This window comes from Carcharhinus amblyrhynchos, chromosome 24 (assembly GCF_965287045.1).
Source record: "Carcharhinus amblyrhynchos chromosome 24, sCarAmb.v2.hapA, whole genome shotgun sequence".
Lineage (NCBI taxonomy): Eukaryota > Metazoa > Chordata > Chondrichthyes > Carcharhiniformes > Carcharhinidae > Carcharhinus > Carcharhinus amblyrhynchos.
The window spans coordinates 29,913,872-29,933,161 of NC_137347.1; the positions used below are offsets into that span (position 1 = coordinate 29,913,872).

General features: G+C 44.8%; 1 protein-coding gene across 5 annotated transcripts in view; it reads right to left on the minus strand.

Moving 5' to 3' along the window:
* The window catches only part of LOC145357948 (dnaJ homolog subfamily C member 5-like), a 31,859-nt gene extending 12,802 nt beyond the window's left edge, over positions 1–19,057 (minus strand). Inside the window, exons 1-2 of one of the 5 annotated variants that reach the window (XM_080211548.1) lie at positions 19,034–19,057; positions 2,215–2,331 (exon numbers count right to left, since the gene is read on the minus strand). In XM_080211548.1, the coding sequence (XP_080067674.1) occupies positions 2,215–2,321 (107 nt within the window). In that variant the 5' untranslated portion in view covers positions 2,322–2,331; positions 19,034–19,057. Of the gene's footprint in view, positions 1–2,214; positions 2,332–3,387; positions 3,411–3,597; positions 3,737–6,140; positions 6,209–8,286; positions 8,401–19,033 lie in introns of those variants that run through there. The other 4 variants (XM_080211546.1, XM_080211547.1, XM_080211545.1 and 1 more) reach the window with 4 other exon arrangements.
* Positions 19,058–19,290: the final 233 nt, after the last annotated feature.

Genomic DNA, 19,290 nt, shown 5'->3' on the forward strand with positions numbered 1-19,290 from the left:
ACAATACGGTACAGAATCACACAGTTTATGGCAGTCCTGGGCTTGACACTCAATCTGTGTTGAATCAGGAGAACTATCAGTGTGCTAATTAATATGATTAATCTCAGTTAAATTAAAGTATTCTTACTGGGATTATCTGAACCAGATGCTCAAGGTGCTCAGAAGAGATACATACGAAGTAGGAACAGAAGTAGGTCATTCAACCCTTCGAGCTTTCTCTGCTTTTCAGTAAACTCATGGCTGATCTGTTGGTGTTTCAAATACAGTAAAAAGTCTGACAACACCAGGTTTTAGTCCAACCTATTTATTTGATAATATACTCGCAAGCTTTCGGGTTAGCCCCTTCGTCAGATGAATGGAGAGTTCTGGCCTCAGACAGAGCATATAAAGCACAGATAGTTTAGAGATTACTGATTAGAATGCGAATCCTTACACCTAACCTGCTGTTCAAGACCTGAAGTGGCTGATAATGTGAGTGGAAGGAGCACTGATCACAGTTTAAAGAGATGTGTATTGTCTCCAGACAGTACAGTAAGTGAGGTTTTGCAAACCCAGGCAAGTCACGGGGGTTACAGATAGTGCGACATGAACCCAAGATCCCTGTTGAGACCGTCCTCATGTGTGCGGAACTTGGCTATCAGTCTCTGTTCAGCGACTCTGCGCTGTCGTGTGTCATGAAGGCCGCCTTGGAGAATGCTTACCCGAAGGTGTTTCAAATACCACATTCCCTTCTATCCCCAATACCTTTGATTCCCTTGCCTAACAAGAATCTATTTATCCCTGCCTTAAAGTACGAAATAACCCCACCTCCATCACATTCTGAAACGGAGTTCCAAAGTCGTACAATCCTCTCAGTGAAAAAATTTCTCCTCATCTCTGTCCTGAAAGGGCAACCCCTAATTTTAAGTAGTCTTTTAAATAAGTAAGTGCCCCCCTACTTATGGAATCACCCACAAGAGGAAACATCCTTTCCACATCCACCTTGTTGAGATTGTTCAGGATCTTATAGAACATAGAACATTACAGCGCAGTACAGGCCCTTCGGCCCTCGATGTTGCGCCGACCAGTGGAACCAATCTAATGACCCTCTAACCTAAACTATTCCAATGTTATCCATATGCCTATCCACTGACCATTTGAATGCCCTTAAAGTTGGCAAGTCCACAACTGCTACAGGCAGGGCATTCCATGACCTTGCTACCCTCTGAGTAAAGAACCCACCTCTGACATCCGTCCTATAATTACCGCCCCTTAATTTAAAGCTATGTCCCCTTGTGTTAGCCGTCACCATCCGAGGTAAAAGGCTCTCACCGTCCACTCTATCCAATCCTTTGATCATCTTGTATGCCTCAATCAGGTCACTTCGTAACCTTCTTCTCTCCAATGAAAATAACCTGAAGTCCCTCAGCCTTTCCTCATAAGACCTTCCCACCATACCAGGCAACATCCTGGTAAACCTCCTCTGCACCCTTTCCAATGCCTCCACATCTTTCTTATTATGCGGTGACCAGAACTGTACGCAATACTCCAAGTGCGGCCGCACCAGAGTTTTGTACAGTTGTAACACATACGCTTCAATCAAGTCACGGCTCACTCTTCTAAGCTCCAGTGGAAACAAGTTGTCAGTCCAGCCTTTCCAATCAGAGATGGGAAGGTAAACATAGTAAAACCGTTTAAGGCGGGGTAAATAGATTCTTGTTAGGCAAGGGAATCAAAAGTTATGGGGGATAGATGGGAATGTGGTATTTGAAACACCAACAGATCAGCCATGAGCTTATTGAATGGCAAAATAAGCTCAAAAGGTCAAATAGCCTACTGTTCCTAAATGGTATGTATCTCCTCTGATCACCTTGAGCACCTGGTTCAAATAATTCCAGTAATTTAACTGAGATTAATCATATTAATTAGCACTATATAGTCTTGTTCCAGACCACCTTCTCTGGCCTGGATCAAGAGGCCATAAAATTAAAATTATTTCTTCATTCATTGGGTTCTGGAAATTGGGACTCTCGTACCCAAGGAGCTGTTCAGGCTGGAGGAACAACTGGAAATTTCACAACTGAGATCTGTATGTAGGTTTTGTTGAATCAAGCTCTCGGGGAGACTGGGGCAATGATTGATTATTGGAGCAAAGATGCAGATTAATTCTGCTCCACTTTAACGGCAGAACAGGTTCCAGGGTCTTAATGGATTCCTCTGTTCCAATGATCCTACCTATAAGCTGCTTTGACCTCTTCTGGTGTTGATTTCTTTGGCAAATTTAGAATCCTGTAGAGAGCTTCACCACTTGCCGAATTTGATCGCTCACGTCTGTTGGCCATCGTAGCTTCCCTTGAAAAGTGAAGACAATATGAGTGGTTAACTGATAGTCATCAAACCTCCTGCTCTCTGATGGGTTTTAGTAAAGTGTAATGTACGGTTCATTCCTGGGGCTAGACATAATGGAGGGAAGACACAGAATCTTAGAGCACAGAGGGAAGACGTTCAACCCATGTTACTATGATGGCTCTTGGAAAGATTTATCTACCATTCTCAGGGAATATAGAATGGGCAGTAATTACTGTTTTCTGGTATTGCAAACATCCCAAAAGCAAATGTAACTAAATCCTTTGATGAACCTAATCTAATCTTTACCACACAGCCACCCATCTCTGCCTCACCTTCTGTTCCAGTGCTTTAATCTGACAGCCTATAAAGGGCCTGAATTTCCTTGGGCTTCCTGTCACTGTGACTTTGCTGGATATGTGTTGTCAGGAAGACCAACATAGGGAAAAGAGCCTCAACGCAGCAGCAAATACGAACATGGCACCAGAAGGCAGGTCATTGCTCCTAGAATCCCGACAGTGCAGAAGGAGGCCCAGGTGCTCCGGTTTCTTCCCACAGTCCAAAGGTGTCACATTAGGTGCATTGGCGATGCTATATTCCCCCACAGTGTCCCAAGATGTGTAGATTAATGGGGTAAGTACATGGGATTACGGGGATAGAGCCTGGATAAGATGTTCTGTCGGAGAGTTGATGCAGATTCAATTGGCCAAATTGCCTCTTTGTGCATTGTAGGGATTCTCTGAAAATATCAGGCTATCAAACATTCAGCCATGTCTCCAATCAGAATTGGCATCTACAAAGTGAATACTCCTTCTGTGATATGAATTCTATATAGCAACCAATCGAGGGGTTTCAGGTGGGTTTTATGGATTCCCACAATCCAAAGACAAACACACTTGATTATCCCATTGGATATCAGCCTGTAATTCTGAGCAGCTCTGGGTCTCTGCACGCCAAGTCTTTCTGGAGCAGGGTCAGAACCTGGAAACTTCTAACTCTGAGGCAGGAATGCTACAGCGCTGAAGCCCAAAGTTGGCTCTTACTGAACTGTTTACTGTTTACCCGAGCAGCTGCCAGATCCAGGAGCAAAGTCAAATGTTGTTTAGTTTCATCATATAAGCGCACCTGTTTAAATCATGGGACAGGGTATCAGAAATCCACTCAATCTGAGCAATTTATCAACGGAATGTCGTATTTAAGTGCCAGATCCGAGTTAAATTCATCACAAAGTTTTAAACCCAGCCAGCTCTAAAGAAAAAGAATCAATAACACCTTTCATAATCTCAGGACTTCCCAAATCACTTCACAAACAATGGAGAAATCTTCGGAATACATTCACGTCCGGGTTGGGGATATTCCTGGAGGTTTCACTTTATGGTGTTCCCAGTGTTTGAGTTCCGTCTGTGGGTCAGATGGTACGAGCTGCCTGACCACATGATGTCTGATGAGCTGACTTCTCCAAATGTTGTTGCATTTACTGCATAACGATGCTCCCCCCATCCTACTCGTTTATTACTGCACAGGATTTTGCTCCAGGTACTGGTGGGAGAGAAACTCTGAGAGCCGGGAGATAAAGAGGGAAAACAGCAAACAGGAGTAGGGAAAACCGAAGGAGGAGTAGGGAAAATTGAGGGCAGGGTGGGATTTACAGAACGGAAACCAGAGTTGTGAAAAACATTGATTTCACCAGGAACTAACAGCCGTTCAATTAAATTACACTGATAACCAATTGATAAAGCTGAGATTTCCTTCAGAAGCAACAATAAGATGAAAACTCACTAACACTCTAAATGTTCCTGTAATCGGGATATCACTCAATATTCTACTTACGTCCAGTAGTAATTCTACGTTCCACAGTAATTCACCCTGAAAACATCACCAGCACACACACACAAACACTACTTTTAATAGGCTCTATCTCTCTCCTGATCTCAATGGGATATAGTGTGAACAAGGTTCCGTGTGACGGTCATGACTCTGAACTGGGAATCTCAATCCGAACTGATCTGTCTATAGCCTTCACCCGAACCGGTACAGACAGGCCTGAACCAAACCGAGAGATCACACAAAGGGCCGTGGACTTGAGGTATGGGTCACTTCTCACAGGGCACATTATCCAAGCCTCAGCTCAGCTTCAACATTTCTAAAGCACTCTCTGTTCTTGAACCAAATGGAATAATAGAAATCAAAGCACAGGAGGATTCCATTTGATGCCTGGTGCCTTTGCCAGTGCTGGCATTCACTGCAGTACACCCCATTTCCCCCACTCCACCTGGGTCCTTTTATATTCCTCATTTTCAAATACTTCTTCCAATCCTTTAAAAACATAGAATCCTACAGTGCAAAAGAAGGTAATTCAATCTATCGAGTCAGCACTGATCCCAATCCTACCCAGGCCCTATCCCCATAACCCCTTGTATTTACCCTAACTAATCACCCTCTCAGTACATCTTGATCATTTGGGGTGGCACCGGGGCACAGTGGTTACCACTGCTGCCTCACAGCTCCAGGGGCCTAGGTTTGATGCCCAGCTTGTCTGTGTGGAGTTTGCATATTCTCCCCCGTGTTTGCGTGGGTTTCCTCTGAGTGCTCCGGTTCCCTCCCACAATCCAAAACTGTGCAGATTAGGTTGATTGGCCATGCTAAATTGCCCCTTCGTGTCCCGGGATGTGTGGGTTGGAGGGATGAGCAGGGAAAACGTGTGGGGTTGTGAAATAGGGCCTGGGTTCGGATTGTTATCAGTGCAGTCTCAATGGACCGAATAGCTTCCTTCTACATTGTAGGATTTCTATGACATTAGCATGGACAATCCACCTAATCTGCACATCTTTGTACTCTGGGAGGAAATCGGACTTCCTGGAGGAAACCCATGCAGTCACGGGGAGCAAGTACTAATTCCACACAGACAGTGATCCAAGCCAGGAATTGAATCCGGGTCCCTGGCACTGTGAGGCAGCGGTGCTAACCTATTATTTCCGCTCTTTCTTTTTGAAATTATATTCAAGATTTTTCCACCACAACAATTTCTGGTGAAGCTTCCCCTGGGTTTCATTCAAGAATTTTCCATTATGGTTCTTCCAGTGAGAATCCTAGTTGTCTTGTTTCTCCTCTGCCCATCAGTGGAAATAATCTTTCCTGTACATCGACAGTATAGGCTCCCTTCACTGGCTGCTTCTCTCTCAGGGATGGTCCCACTCATCACCTTGCTCCTTGTTCAGCTGCTGCCATTCCTAGCTTTTTAGAAAATATCAGCACCCATTCTGAGGCCGTTCCCCAGTATCCCTCACTTCTCAAATAAAAAACAGAAAATGCTAGAAATACAGGTAGCATCTGTGGAGAGCAACAGAGTGAACTCAAAGCTCCATTCCGCAGTCTCTCTCACTTCTCTTTTCTCAGTCTATATCACTCCCACATCACCTCACTGAAGCCCTAATCTTCAGTAACCACCCCCATCCCACCCCCTGATTCTTAAATGGAAATATAAATTGGGAGAGATATAAGTTGAATTCTATTGGCACACCCGCCATGGAATCAGAACGGGCAAGGGGCGGACAGCAGAAATCCCTGTTGACCTCAGGTGGGAATTTCCAGTCATGCTCGAACAAGTCTGTAAAATCCTACCCATAGGCTGGAATTTTCCAATCTCTCATGCCCCACTACCACTGCCAGTGAGAATGGAAAATTTGGCACTCAACCAAATCTCCATTCACGACAGCAGGCCTGGACAATCCCAGCCATGGATAAGGTTGAGCTATACAATAGGCAGTCAATTCTCTATTACCCATTTTATATATATATAAAAAAAACAAACTTACTTCCAGGTTATCCAAATTTGTTTTGGAAATTTCTTTTTTTAAAATACCTTCAATACTGTTCACAGTAAGTAATCTTTGTGTAAAGCTGCAAAATGGTCAAGCATTTCAATATATTATACTCTTTAAAAACTATTAATGGTTTTGGTAATATTTACAGCCATCTACTTAAATGTTGTGAAGATCAAAATAATCATCAGGGACTTGAGGACAGAATCCAGGCTGAAACTCTGCCTAAGATACTGGGTGAGGCTCTCTGGCCTCCCAGATGCATGTCTCCCAGCAGTGGAAGGTGTCAATAAGATTTTCCTTTGATGACACCCCACACCGGCAACCAAATCTGCAGGCAAAGGTGTGCTGCCAGCGGGGCCAGAGAATCTCGTGGGCGTGAACAGTCGTAGATTTCCAGCTACTATCTTTCAGATGAGATGTTACCTGAGATCCCATCTGCCCTCTTAGGTGGATGGGAAAGATTCCACAGTGCTATTTTGAAAAAGAGCATTGGCGTTCTCCCTGGCTTCCTGACCACTTTTTATCCTTTAACGTCAATCAAGATTACCTGGTCATTACCAATCTGTCAGCTCACTAGGCACAAAGTGGCTTCTCCATTTCAAAAACAATCAGACTTCAAGAATATGCATCACTAGGTGTAAGTGCTTTGGGATGTTCTGAAGTTGTCAAAATTCTTTCTTACTCTTTAATATCATGATTGGACCAGACCCCTGGTGCTATGCTACTGAGATTCCGTGGTTGAAGTGAAGGCATCCAATTCTACTCCCCGTGGGGCATTTCTGAACCTGGTCCTATAGTTCTGGATGAATAAATGGTACTCCTCTAGGGATTGTTCTCCACTGCCCTCTGCTGAAACATGTATGTGTCTATATGAACATTTGGTAGCAACACTGTGCCCTTCCCTACTCTCGCCAGGAATACACAATAATCATAGCCTACACTCAAAAGACACGCACAAGATTGAGAGTGTGTGTAAAACCTGGGTCCCAAAAGAGACGAAAGGGGCTTGGGGGATAAGAGCAAAATAAAATCTGTTCCTAAACCAGTGTAACATATTCAAGGGAAGGGGGAAATGTTTGGTGTTGAAATAGAATAACAGATAAAATGCCCATTCTCAGTTACATGATACTGAATGTATTGTAATATCCAATCCTTACAAATCTCACTATTTATCACAATCTGTCCTTTGATCGGCCAGTCCAGTTTTTGGAGTTCGGATGACCAGAAATTTCCAAATGTAGATCCTGTTGTTAACAATCAATTTTGACTAAAAATAAGTCCTTTTGTTTCCATTACAATTTATACTCGCAAGGTTTGCATCCTACTCATAGAATCACAGAATCCCTATAATGCAAAAGAAGGCCATTTGCCCACCAAGCCAGCACCAACAACAATCCCATCCAGGCCTTATCCCCATAGTCCATGTACTAACCCTGCTAATCCCATGACACTGAGGGATAATTTAGCATGGCCAATCAATCTAACCTGCACGTCTTTGGAGTGTGGGAGGGAACCAGAGCACCCAAAGGAAACCGACGCAGACACAGGGTGAACGTGCAAACTCCACACAGTCATCCAAATTGAACCTGGCCAACTACTGTGTCACTGTGCTGCCCACATCTGCTCCCTCTCTCTCCTCATCACTCTTCTTTTTCTCATTCTCCATCTCCACCTCTCCACATTTCACCTCCACACTTAGCCTTCCCATGCATCGTTGATCTCCCATTCTTCCTCTATCCCACTCTACCTGCAAGCCCCCCTCCTCATCTTCCCTTCTTCCCTCTCCCTCATTCCCACTCCCCCAGTCTTCCATTCCTTCTTTCCCTCTCCTTGTGCTTTTCTATTCTATCTTTCCTCGTCCTCCCACAAGGTCTCTTCTCAATCCCTCTCTCTCTCCCCCTTTCCTCTGCCCCTTGCTCACTCTTGTCTCCCTCCCTCCCCCCTCCATTCTCCCTCTACCCCAACCTCTGAGCTTATTTCCCATCAACTTTTGAGCTTGTCAAGTGTACAGCTTGTCTATAAATATTCCAGTTATCACGGGTGCACACAAAGCAGCTCTGGCCTTATGTACCTGTGTAGATAGAGTCACTAAAACTGTCACTGGGACAGTACTGCATTTTCAATGTGGTTCTCTTACCTTCAGTCTTTAACTGGATTCAATGTATGCAGACAATAACTCCGCTGGCTAGATTATGACTTGGCAAGAAACCTTGTACACAGACTTCCTGAATTCTGCTGCTGAAAGTCCGTCCCTTGCATGTAACAACCTATGATCAGTCACAAATTGAAAGAGAAACTGTCTTTCAGAAGGGAACATAAGACCCGCCTTCCTGACTAGTGCATAACATAACAAACAACACATTGTTAGATTCATTGAGAGAGTCAATTTCAACTACTTAGGGGTGGCTGTGTTTGTACATGCAGCACCCAGTGTGAAATTGAGCTATACCCAGATAGTACCCACCTCAATTCCTGACCAGCATCTAGTTAGTTCATCTGAAATCATGGGGTACTGGAGGTATAAAATTGGTCTCAACAGGCCTTGGGCTCACTTAAGGAAACAATCGTCTGTGGCTCCCTGCAACCTGAACAGCGTCAGCATGGTAAGTGTGTGGTTGTCAAGTGGCTTGGGCTGTGATGCTCTTCATTGTTGAATAGTCAGTAGAGAATATCTGAGCTCTCAAAGGGTGATGGGTCATTGGGCAAGTTATCAGTATATATAACTTACTCATTATATATAAATAAAATATAAACAGATCAGCCATAATCGTATTGAATGGCAGAGCAGGCTTGAGGGCCCACATGGCCTACCTTTCCTATTTTGTATATTTGTACTCCTGACTATAGAATCATAGAACCCTACAGTGCAGAAAGAGGCCCTTTGGCCCATTGAGTCTGCACCGAACACAATCCCACCCAAGCCCTACTCCCATATCCCTACATATTATATCCACGAATCCTAACACATCCCTGGACACTAAGGGGCAATTTCTTAACATGGCCAATCAACCTAACCCGCACATCTTTGCACTAAGTAGGAACAATGTACAGTTATTCTGCCACTAACTTAACCATTGAATCAAACTGTCTAAAAACAGCAAAGACATTTCACATGAACACAGAGTTGCATTTCAACTTACAAATCTCTACAGTTTAAAGATTGCTGCAAAGCAAATTAAATCAGAATATTCTATCACTATGGCTTGCTGAGTAGGTAATTATGATGTCAGCATATTCTATCACTATGGTTTCAGTAATGAGTTCAAATGGGCTTCATGGGATCTATTAGGAAGATGCCATGGTTCTTGTTAGAGGAGAATAAGATTAAATGGCTTGGAGGACTTTTTTCATATGTCGAGCTAATATTAAAAACTAGCAGCAAAGATTATTAAGTGTCAGAGGGTAGATAAACACCTGTGGAAATGTCCTGCAACATTAATTTGCATCTTTGGGAGGGGATGTGAGGAGAATTTTGTGATAAAATGCAGAAGCTTCCTTGGGCAAAGGGGAATAAGGCAGGTGCTGACGGTTTCAAACTGTGTATCGGAGCATTCCTATGATGCTTGCAATGTGAGATTCTAATCTGTGCTAAGTTCAGTCTGTCGGGGTGGGGTGGGGGTGGGGGGGGGTGGGGTGGGGTGGGGGTGGGGGGGGGTGGGGTGGGGGTGGGGGTGGGGGGGGGTGGGGTGGGGGTGGGGGGGGGTGGGGTGGGGGTGGGGGGGGGTGGGGTGGGGGTGGGGGGGGTGGTGGGGGTGGGGGGGTGCGGGGGGGTTGGGGGGGGTTGGAGGGGTTGGGAGTTGGGGGGGTTGGGGGTTGGGGGGGGTTGGGGGTTGGGGGGTTGGGGGGGGTGGGGGTTGGGGGGGGTTGGGGGGTGGGGGTTGGGGGGGGTGGGGGTTGGGGGGTGGGGATGGGGGTTGGGGGGAAGGGGAGGGGGGTGGGGGGAAGGGGAGGGGGGTGGGGGGAAGGGGGAGGGGGTGGGAGGGGAAGGGGAGGGGGGTGGGGGGAAGGGGGAGGGGTGTGGGAGTGGGGGAGGGGAGTGGGGGAGGGGAGTGGGGGAGGGGAGGGGGGAGGGGAGGGGGGGAGGGGAGGGGAGGTGGGGGGGTGGGGGGGGTGGGGGTGGGGGGAAGGGGGGGTGGGGGGTGGGGGGAGGGGGATGGTGGAAGGGGAGGGGGGGTGGGGGGGAAGGGGAGGGGGGGTAGGGGGGAAGGGGGGGAAGGGGTGGGGGTGGGGGGGGAAGGGGGGGTGTGGGGGTGGGGGGGGAAGGGGGGGTGTGGGGGTGGGGGGGGAAGGGGAGGGAGGGGGTGGGGGGGTGGGAGTGGGAGGGGGTGGGGGGAGGGGGGAGGGGAGGGGGTGGGGTAGGGTGGGGTGGGGGGTGGGGGGGGGATTGGGGGGTGGCGTTGGGGGGTGGGGGTTGGTGGGGGTTGGGTGGGTGGGTTGGGGAGGTGGGGTGGGGGTTGGGGAGGTGGGGTGGGGGTTGGGTGGGGTGGGGTTGGGTGGGTTGGGGTGGTGGGTGGGTGGGGGGCTGGGGGTGGGTGGGGTGGGGTTGGGGGGGTGGGGGTGGGTGGGGTGGGGTTGGGGGGGTGGGGGTGGGTGGGGTGGGGTTGGGGGGGTGGGGTGGGTGGGGTGGGGTTGGGTGGGTGGGGTGGGGGTGGGTGCGGTGGCGTTGGGGGGGAATGGGGGGGGTGGGGAATGGGGGGGGGTGGGGGGAGTTATCTTTTCCTGTTATTTCTCTGTTGTGATGGATAGAACTGGTGCTGACCAAAATACCTGGCTCCTTTCCACCCCTGCCACCCCAAATCCTCACAAGAAGCAGTGCTGACCCTTCAAGTTGCCTCGGACCTCCAGAAATTAAAGATTAGTCTCCTGGACAATGTTGTAAGTCTCTGTCATGCAGAACCATTGTGCTCACTAATCTACAGTGATCCCCAGCTGTTAATGCCTTGATTTTAAAATTTTCATCCTTGCTTTCAAATTCCTCCATAATCTCTGCTTCACCCTCCATTCCAATTTCTATAGCCAACCTTAGAGTTCTCCAAATCTGGCCTTGATTTCAATTCCTTCACCATTGATAATGATACTTACAATTACCTAGGCCCTAAACTCTGGAATTAAACCTTCATGCATCTCTGCCATTCTCTCGCTTCCTTTAAGTTTTTTTTAAAACAATCTACCTCTTTACTAACTTCAGGTCAGCTGACCACCTTATGCGTCTCAGTGTCAAATGTTGTTGTTGTTTTTGCTGTTACAGCTGATACAGAACAGATAGTCCTCGAAGAGTGAGCCCACGGACATATCTGTAAATGAGGAACAGGATTTCATGGTTAATCTTTAAATGAGAGTGCATTTAGATAGCACCTTATCACATCCACGGGTCATCCTAAAGCCCTTCATGGCCAAAGCAATTTTTTAGGCGTTTCTTAATTCAGGGAAAACAGCAGCCAATTTGTCGACTGTAAGAACCCACAAACGGGCAGATAATTTGTTTTAGTCAGGTTGGTTGAGGGATAAATTTTGGATAAGGGACTTGGAGAACACTCCTACTCTTTGTCAAAATAGCACCATTAAAGTTTATTCATTGTTCTCAAAGTAGGCTTATACCAACACTGCAATGAAGTTACTGTGAAAATCCTCTTGCCACCACACTTCGGAGCCTGTTCAGGTATACTGAAGGAGAATTTAGCACGGCCAGTATGTCTTTCAGACTGTGGGAGGAAACCGGAGCACCCAGAGGAAACCCACGCAGACACGGGGAGAATGTGCAGACTCCGCGCGGACGTTGACCAAAGCCGGGAATCGAACCTATGAGGGAGCAGTGCTAACCACTGTGCTACCAACATTCACACGAGACAGCATGCAACAATTTAGTTTAATGTATCAGCTGAAAGAGAACTCATTTGACTCCCTTAGTACTTCACCGCGGGAGTCAGCCTAGATTTGGTGCCTAAGTGCCTTGGGTGAGACAAATGTACGACCTTCTGACTCGGAGAGTGCTACCGATGAGTGATGGCTGACATTGTTCACTCTCAAACCGCAATTCCAATAAAATTGCAGTAAAAAAGGTATAAAAACTAAAGAACTGAACTATGGGCTACTTAAATTGATGATTTTTGTGGACATTTTGTGTATTGGATGATAATAAATAAGATGTGTGCGCGAGATTTCTCGTGTTGGATTCAATTTACTAGTGGAATAGTGACCCCTGTTGTACACCGTGGTTATGTGATGAGGTAAAAAGTCTGACAACACCAGGTTTAAGTCCAACCGATTTATTTGACTTAAGCTGGTGTTGGACTTAAACCTGGTGTTGTCAGACTTTTTACTGTGTTTGCCCCAGTCCAACACCGGCATATCCACATTATGTGATGAGGAACAGATCCGCACCATTTAACTCATTTTGCTAAACGATCTCCGGGAATAGGCTGGAGTAAAATGATGCAGTTTCCGTTTGTGCTAAAAATCCCAGGATCTATGGATTTTTTCCCCTCGATTTTCTATTCATGTGGGAAACATGATTTACACTCCACGCTGGAACTGCAGGCGTTGAAGTAACGTAGGCGTGTGAATTACAAGTGGAGTTTTGATACTAATGATGAATTAATTGGAAACTTACACAATCAATAGTTTCACATCGCTAAAAGTCGAAATAAGTTGATTGCTGTTTTAAGATAACAGCTTTCTGGTGCGTGGATTCTATTTGCATACTTTAAGACAAATAATGTTCCCCCCAGTTTAACAGTCTTCCTCTTCCGTTCTCTACCTGAAGGCAGGTCCAACCCATATTGCTATAAACTCCACCATGGAATAGGACAAGGAGGCAGAACCCAAATCCATCCCACCCAGAATGAGGATCAAACCCCATGCTGTTGGCACTGATTCACACTGGCCAACGCCGGCATATCCACATCACACTGGCCACCCAGCCAACCATTCTGACTTGCTGTAGTAATGTACACTTTTACATGTTGTAGCCCAGAGCTATGGATAGTGATAGTAGAGGCTCCAATCTTCTTTCTCACATGGTTCTTCCTGCCTGCCACTGACATACCTTGGAAGGACTTACACAACCTGTTTGGCTACATTATCTGTTTTTTTTTTGCAAAATTGTACTTGATTCAAAAGTCTAAAGGAACATTACAGACAATTCAAAATGGCCATCACAAAAAGTGCAATAATATTCAGGATCTCTGCATACATCATGTTGCACTCTTGAGGTTCTTCAGTACAGTCCGGGAAACACTACAGACATTTCAGAATGGTCATTACAAATGGTACAACAGTGTTTAAGTTGTCTACCTGGAACAAGTTGCACTCTGAGGTGCATCCATACAATTATAATACATGTAATATTCATTGTGTAGATTCAATGAGCCATATAGCTTGAAGGAGATCTGTACAATTCAATCCCCTCAGTTCACAATGGCTGAAAGTCTTAAATGGCAACTTTCCCCATTGTGTCTTTGCAATGTCCGCTCCAAGCTTTAGTGTGTCTTTCAGCACATAGTCCTACCTGGCCACACTATCAATGAGTCTTCCTTGCCCGTCAAGTCCTGTAATAAGAACTGAACACAGAGCCTCTGACTTAGAGGTAACAGACACTACCCACTGCACCATTAGACCACCTCCTGATTCAAGAATGAGCCAAACCTTTTAAATGTATATGCATTTAACACAAATATAATTTCACTTAATGCAGTTAATATATTAAAGATATAGACTAAAATGTTTAGAGCCCTTCTTCTTATGTGATCACACAAGGGGGAATATGTTAAGTGCTGATATCCTAATATAGAGCAAGGTTTCACAGAAATCATAAAACTGTTATAGTGCAGAATGAGGCCATTTGGCAAGTTGTATCTTGAAAACGAAATAAAGACTTGCATTTATATAGCACGACCATTGGATGTCTCAAAGTGATTTTTTTACTTAATTCATGGAACATGGGTGTCACTGGCTAGGCCAGCATTTATTGCCCATCCCTAGTTGCCCGAGGACTGTTGAAAGTCAACCACGTAGTTATGGCTCTGGAGTCACATATAGGCCAGACCAGGTAAGGACAACAGATTTCCTTCCCTAAAGGACATCAGTGAATCAGATGGGTTTTTCCGACAATCGTTTCACAGTCAACAGTGGATTCTCAATTCCAGATATTTTTTATTGAATTCAAATCCTACCAACTGCTGTGCAGGATTCAAACCCAGGTCCCCAGAACATTAGTTGAGTCTAATTGTCTAGCAATAATACTATTCGGCCAATGCCTCCCCTTATCTGCTTTAAAACCAACGAAGTATTATTTGGAGTATAATTGTTATGTCTTCTGGCTCCTGTAAATTGGAAATAATCACATTTCAAGCTAAAAAATCTATAGCGTCGCGAAATGTGTTTGTGTGTGATTACTAGACTGATACATTATTACCCAGCACATGATAGCATTGTGAAATTGAATGTGGCACTAACATTTAGTTCCCAGCTCTTTACAAATAACATAACAATATAACTAATCACTGCTGTAATGCAAGAAATGCGGCTGGCAAAACGCACACCACAAAATTCCACAAACAGCAATCAGATAATCTGTCTTGGTGAGGTTGATTGAGGTTCATCATTAGACATATCATAAATGAATATTAAACTAGTGCACCAATTTGTGTAGGTCTGCACCTAGCTTTGTCTTTCTTAAACATCTTACACATTATTTTCCTGCATTGCAAATTCAGATGAATGAAAGAAGAACAAAAGAAATGCCGCAACTGAAAAAGCCAAGGAAACAAAATTATAAAACCACATTCTTGAAATATTTTTGAATAAATTACAGAAAATGAAAATGTCGCTCTTGTGATGAAGCTGAAATACCTTTCTTACTTTCTCTACTTACCCTATTTACTCTACTTCCTCAGGAGGCTAAGGAAATTCGATCTGTCCACTACGAATCTGTATAAATCGGTAAAGCACTTTTAACGGATGTATCACAGCTTGGTATGGCTCCAGGTCCGACCAAGACTGCAAGAAACTACAAAGGGTTGTGAACTTAGCCCAGTCCATCATGCAAACCAGTTTCCCATTGACTCTGTGTAAACTTCCCGCTGCCTCAGAACATAAGAACATAAGAAATAGGAGCAGGAGTAGGCCAACTAGCCCTTCGAGCCTGCCCCGCCATTCAATAAGATCATGGCTGATCTGTCGTGGCTCAACAGCAGCCAACATAATGCATAATCAAGGATTCTATGTATTCTGGATATTCTCTCTTCCACCTTCTTCCATCAGGAAAAAGATACAGAAGTCTGAGATCACATACTGACCAACTCAAGAATAGCTTCTTCCTGTTGTCATCAGACTATTAAATGGGCCTATCATATGTTAGCTGTTATTTCTCTACACCCTATCTGTAACTGCAACACAGTATTTTGCAACCTCACTCTTTCCTTCTCTCCTATGTACTCTATGAATGGTATGTTTTTGTCTGTATCGCGTGCAAGAAACAATATTTTTCACTGATCCCAATACATGTGACAAAAATAAAGCTAATCAAATCAAATCTCATTCATCTGAAGTTGCTGGTCAACAACTCCAGTTCCCAACAAGCCTCAGACTGTTTGCACATGTGCCGACTAGGAAATAGCTTCCACATGTGCTGGTCAGTGGTGTCGTATTCTTTTGGCCAAGGACCAAATTTGTGTGTCTGTGCAGCGAAGAGAAAGGAATAGCCTGAAAAGAAGGCCAGAATATCTGAGCTGGGGCACCATTACCAAATAGATGTGCCAGGGAACAGGTAGTGGGATAGGATAGGAAGAAGAACTCAGGTAAGGGGCAAAGCATCCCTTAAGTAGGCTGGCGTCCCTTAACTGAAGTAACAAGGGCATAGGAACAGTCTCTGAATACAAAAAAACAGCACTAGAGAGCAAACCTGAAGCGAAGCGGGCACAGGAACTGCCCTGAAGATCCAAGAAGGCAACCAAAGATTGGTGATTCCATGCTGTGGGACATTGGGGCATAAGTACCCCTATACAGCAGTCATCTTCTGCCTGGCATAGCTGAAGATCTGAAATTGTCCTTGGAAAATGACACTTGAACATATTTGGGAATCCAGAGGAAAGAAATCTCGGGAGGCAAGAGTGAAATCCTGGGAAATGTGCCCCTGTTGAAACAGTCTGGGTGGGAGTAACATTTAGAAACAATTCTGAGGTGAGATCTTCAAATGTGGACTTTGGAAATGCTCCTGAGAAAGACAATGTTTCAGTGAGATTTGTAGGCACACAATTTTGCAAACATCAGGGTGGGTTTTTAAAGAAATCCATGGAATCTGTTTTGGTTAGTCCTGTCATTCATTAGAGTTCAGTTTCTGTCAGAGAGTGAAGACAGAGGTTTTCAAATCTCCAAGAAGAAAATGCTACAGGACTATTGAGGCAGTAGTCAACCGAATAGTCAACTACTACTATAGTTATTGAACTCTGTAAAGTGATCAGCTTGGCACAGGTGCTACTGGAAGACTGAGTTTAGAGTGTGGGTTTTGGGCAACTTGGAGAGAGATACAACTTGGGTGAAAAGCATTGAGCAAATGCCCAGGTATTTACTGGAAGAAAGCTGTTTGCAACTGTCCGAAGCAAGAAACCTCTTTGTGTCAAGCTGGTGGAAATTCTTTATTGGTTTATGTATCTATAAAGATATCGCTGAGGTGAAGTAATAGTGTGAATTTGAAGCATCTTCTTGTGTTTGTATTGAGATCTTTCCAACCATTTTATCTAGTGTAATGTAGTCCTTGTTTAATAAATGCCACATAATAATATATTATTATATTGTTATATTGCAGAGGGAGGCAATTTGACCCATCATGTCTGCACTGGCTCTCAGTGTAAATTCCCTGCCTTTTCTCTGCAACCCTACATATTGTTATTCAAGTAATCATCTCATGCCTTCCTGAATGCCTCAGTTGAACCTGCCTCCAACACACTTCCAGGCAGTGCATTCCAGACCCAAATCACTCGTGTGAAAAAGTCTTTTTCTCAGAGCCCAATTGCTTCTTTTGCAAATCACCTTACATCTGTTCCCTCACATTCTTGGTGCTTTTATGAGGGAGGACAGTTTCTCTCTATCTGCTCTATCTAGTCCCCTCATGATTTTGAACAACTCTTTCAAATCTCCTCTTAGCCTTCTTCTCTCCAAGGAAAACAGTCCTAACCTTTCTAATTCATCTTCATAACTGAGTTTTCTCATCCCTGGAACTATTCTTTCAAATCTCTTCTGCAATCTCTCCAATTCATTCACATCCTTCCTATAATGTGGAGCCCAGAACTGTAAGCAATATTCCAGCTGAGGTCTAACTAGTATCTTGTATAAGTTCAGCATAACATCCATGCTCTTGTACACTTTGCTCCTATTAATAAAGCCCAGAGTGCTATTTGCTTTATTAATAGTTCTTCCCAGCTGTCCTGTCACCTTCAATGACTTAAGCACATATACACCCAGGTCTCTCAGCTCCTGGACCCCTTTTAGAATTTTACTCCTTATTTTATATTGTCTCTCTCTATGTTCTTCCTACTAAAATGCATCACTTCACACTTCTCTGCATCAAATTTAAACTGCCACCTATCTGACCATTTCACCAACTTGTCTATGTCTTTTTGAATTTCTACACAGTCCTCTTCACGGTTTACAAGACATCCAAGTTTTGTATCATCTGCAAACGTTGAAACTGCCCCCTGCACACCAAGATCTAGATCATTAATATATATTAGGAAATGCAAGGGTTCCAATACTAACCTCTGGGGAACATCACTACAAACCTCCCTCTGGCCCAAAAAATATCTATTGACTATTACTCTCTGCTTCCTTTTATTCAGCCAGTTTTGTCATAGAAATCCTACAATGCAGAAAGAGGCCATTTGGCCCATCGCGTCTGCACTGACCACAATCCCACCCAAGCTCTACCCCCACATCCCTACATATTTACCTGCTAATCCCACTAAGCTACACATCTCAGGACACTAATGGGCAATTTTTAGCATAGCCAATCAACCCTAACCCACACATCTTTGGACTGTGGGAGAAAACCAGAGCACCTGGAGGAAACCCACAAGGAGAATGTGCAAACTCCACACAGACAGTGACCCAAGCCAGGAATCAAACCCAGGTCCCTGGAGCTGTGAAACAGCAGTGCTAACCACTGTGCTGCCATACCACTGATATCCATGTTGCTGCTGTCACTTTCAGTCTTTATATTAAAAGTTCATCAGTAGACTCCAATGAATTCATTCAGTAACTTTCCTTCTTGGTTTCTGAAAAGAAATTAGGATCTATCAAGCTAGGTTTCACTCTGGGATCTGATTTGTCCAGTATCAGCATCAGCTGTTTTCCTAACAATCTTAAATTGTTGAAATTTTTTTTAAACCTCAAATTTATTGGGCAGCATGGTGGCAAAGTGATTAACACTGCTGTCTCAAATGCAGGGACCTGGGTTTGAATGCCGGCTTTGGGTGACTATCTGTGCGAATTTGCATGTTCTCCCCACGTCTGTGTGGGTTTCCTCCGTGTTCCAGTTTCCTCCCACAGTCCAAAAGACGTGCTGATTAGCTGCATTGGCCATACTAAATTCTCCTTCAGTGTATCCGAACAGGCGCTAGAGTGTGGCAACTAGGGGATTTTTACAGATACTTCATTGCAGTGTTAATGTAAGCCTACTTGTGACACTAATAAATAACCTAAACCATCTGTCTCCAACATTCGCAAACGCGCACTTTCTTGATTGTTCACTGACTGGTATTCAAGCTGATCATTTCCTCCCCACTCCTAACGTAGTGGAGATACCGGCGTTGGACTGGGCTGGGACACAGTAACAAGTCTCACAACACCAGCTTAAAGACCAATATGTTTGTCCCCGGGATGATACTCACTTGATAAGGGCTCCAAAATCTCGTGATTCCAAATAAACCTGCTGGACTTTAACCTGGTGTTGTGAGACTTCTTACAGTACTCTTAATGTAAGTCTACTTGCGACGCGAATAAATAAACTCTAGGCTTGGATGGTGCAATAGCTGGCATGATTGACAGAATGAAATATGGCGGCGCGCTGCGTGATCACAACGCGAAGTGGAGACGGCACGTATCACGTGGTCCCGACATCAGCGGACGTCATGCGTAGTGACGTTGC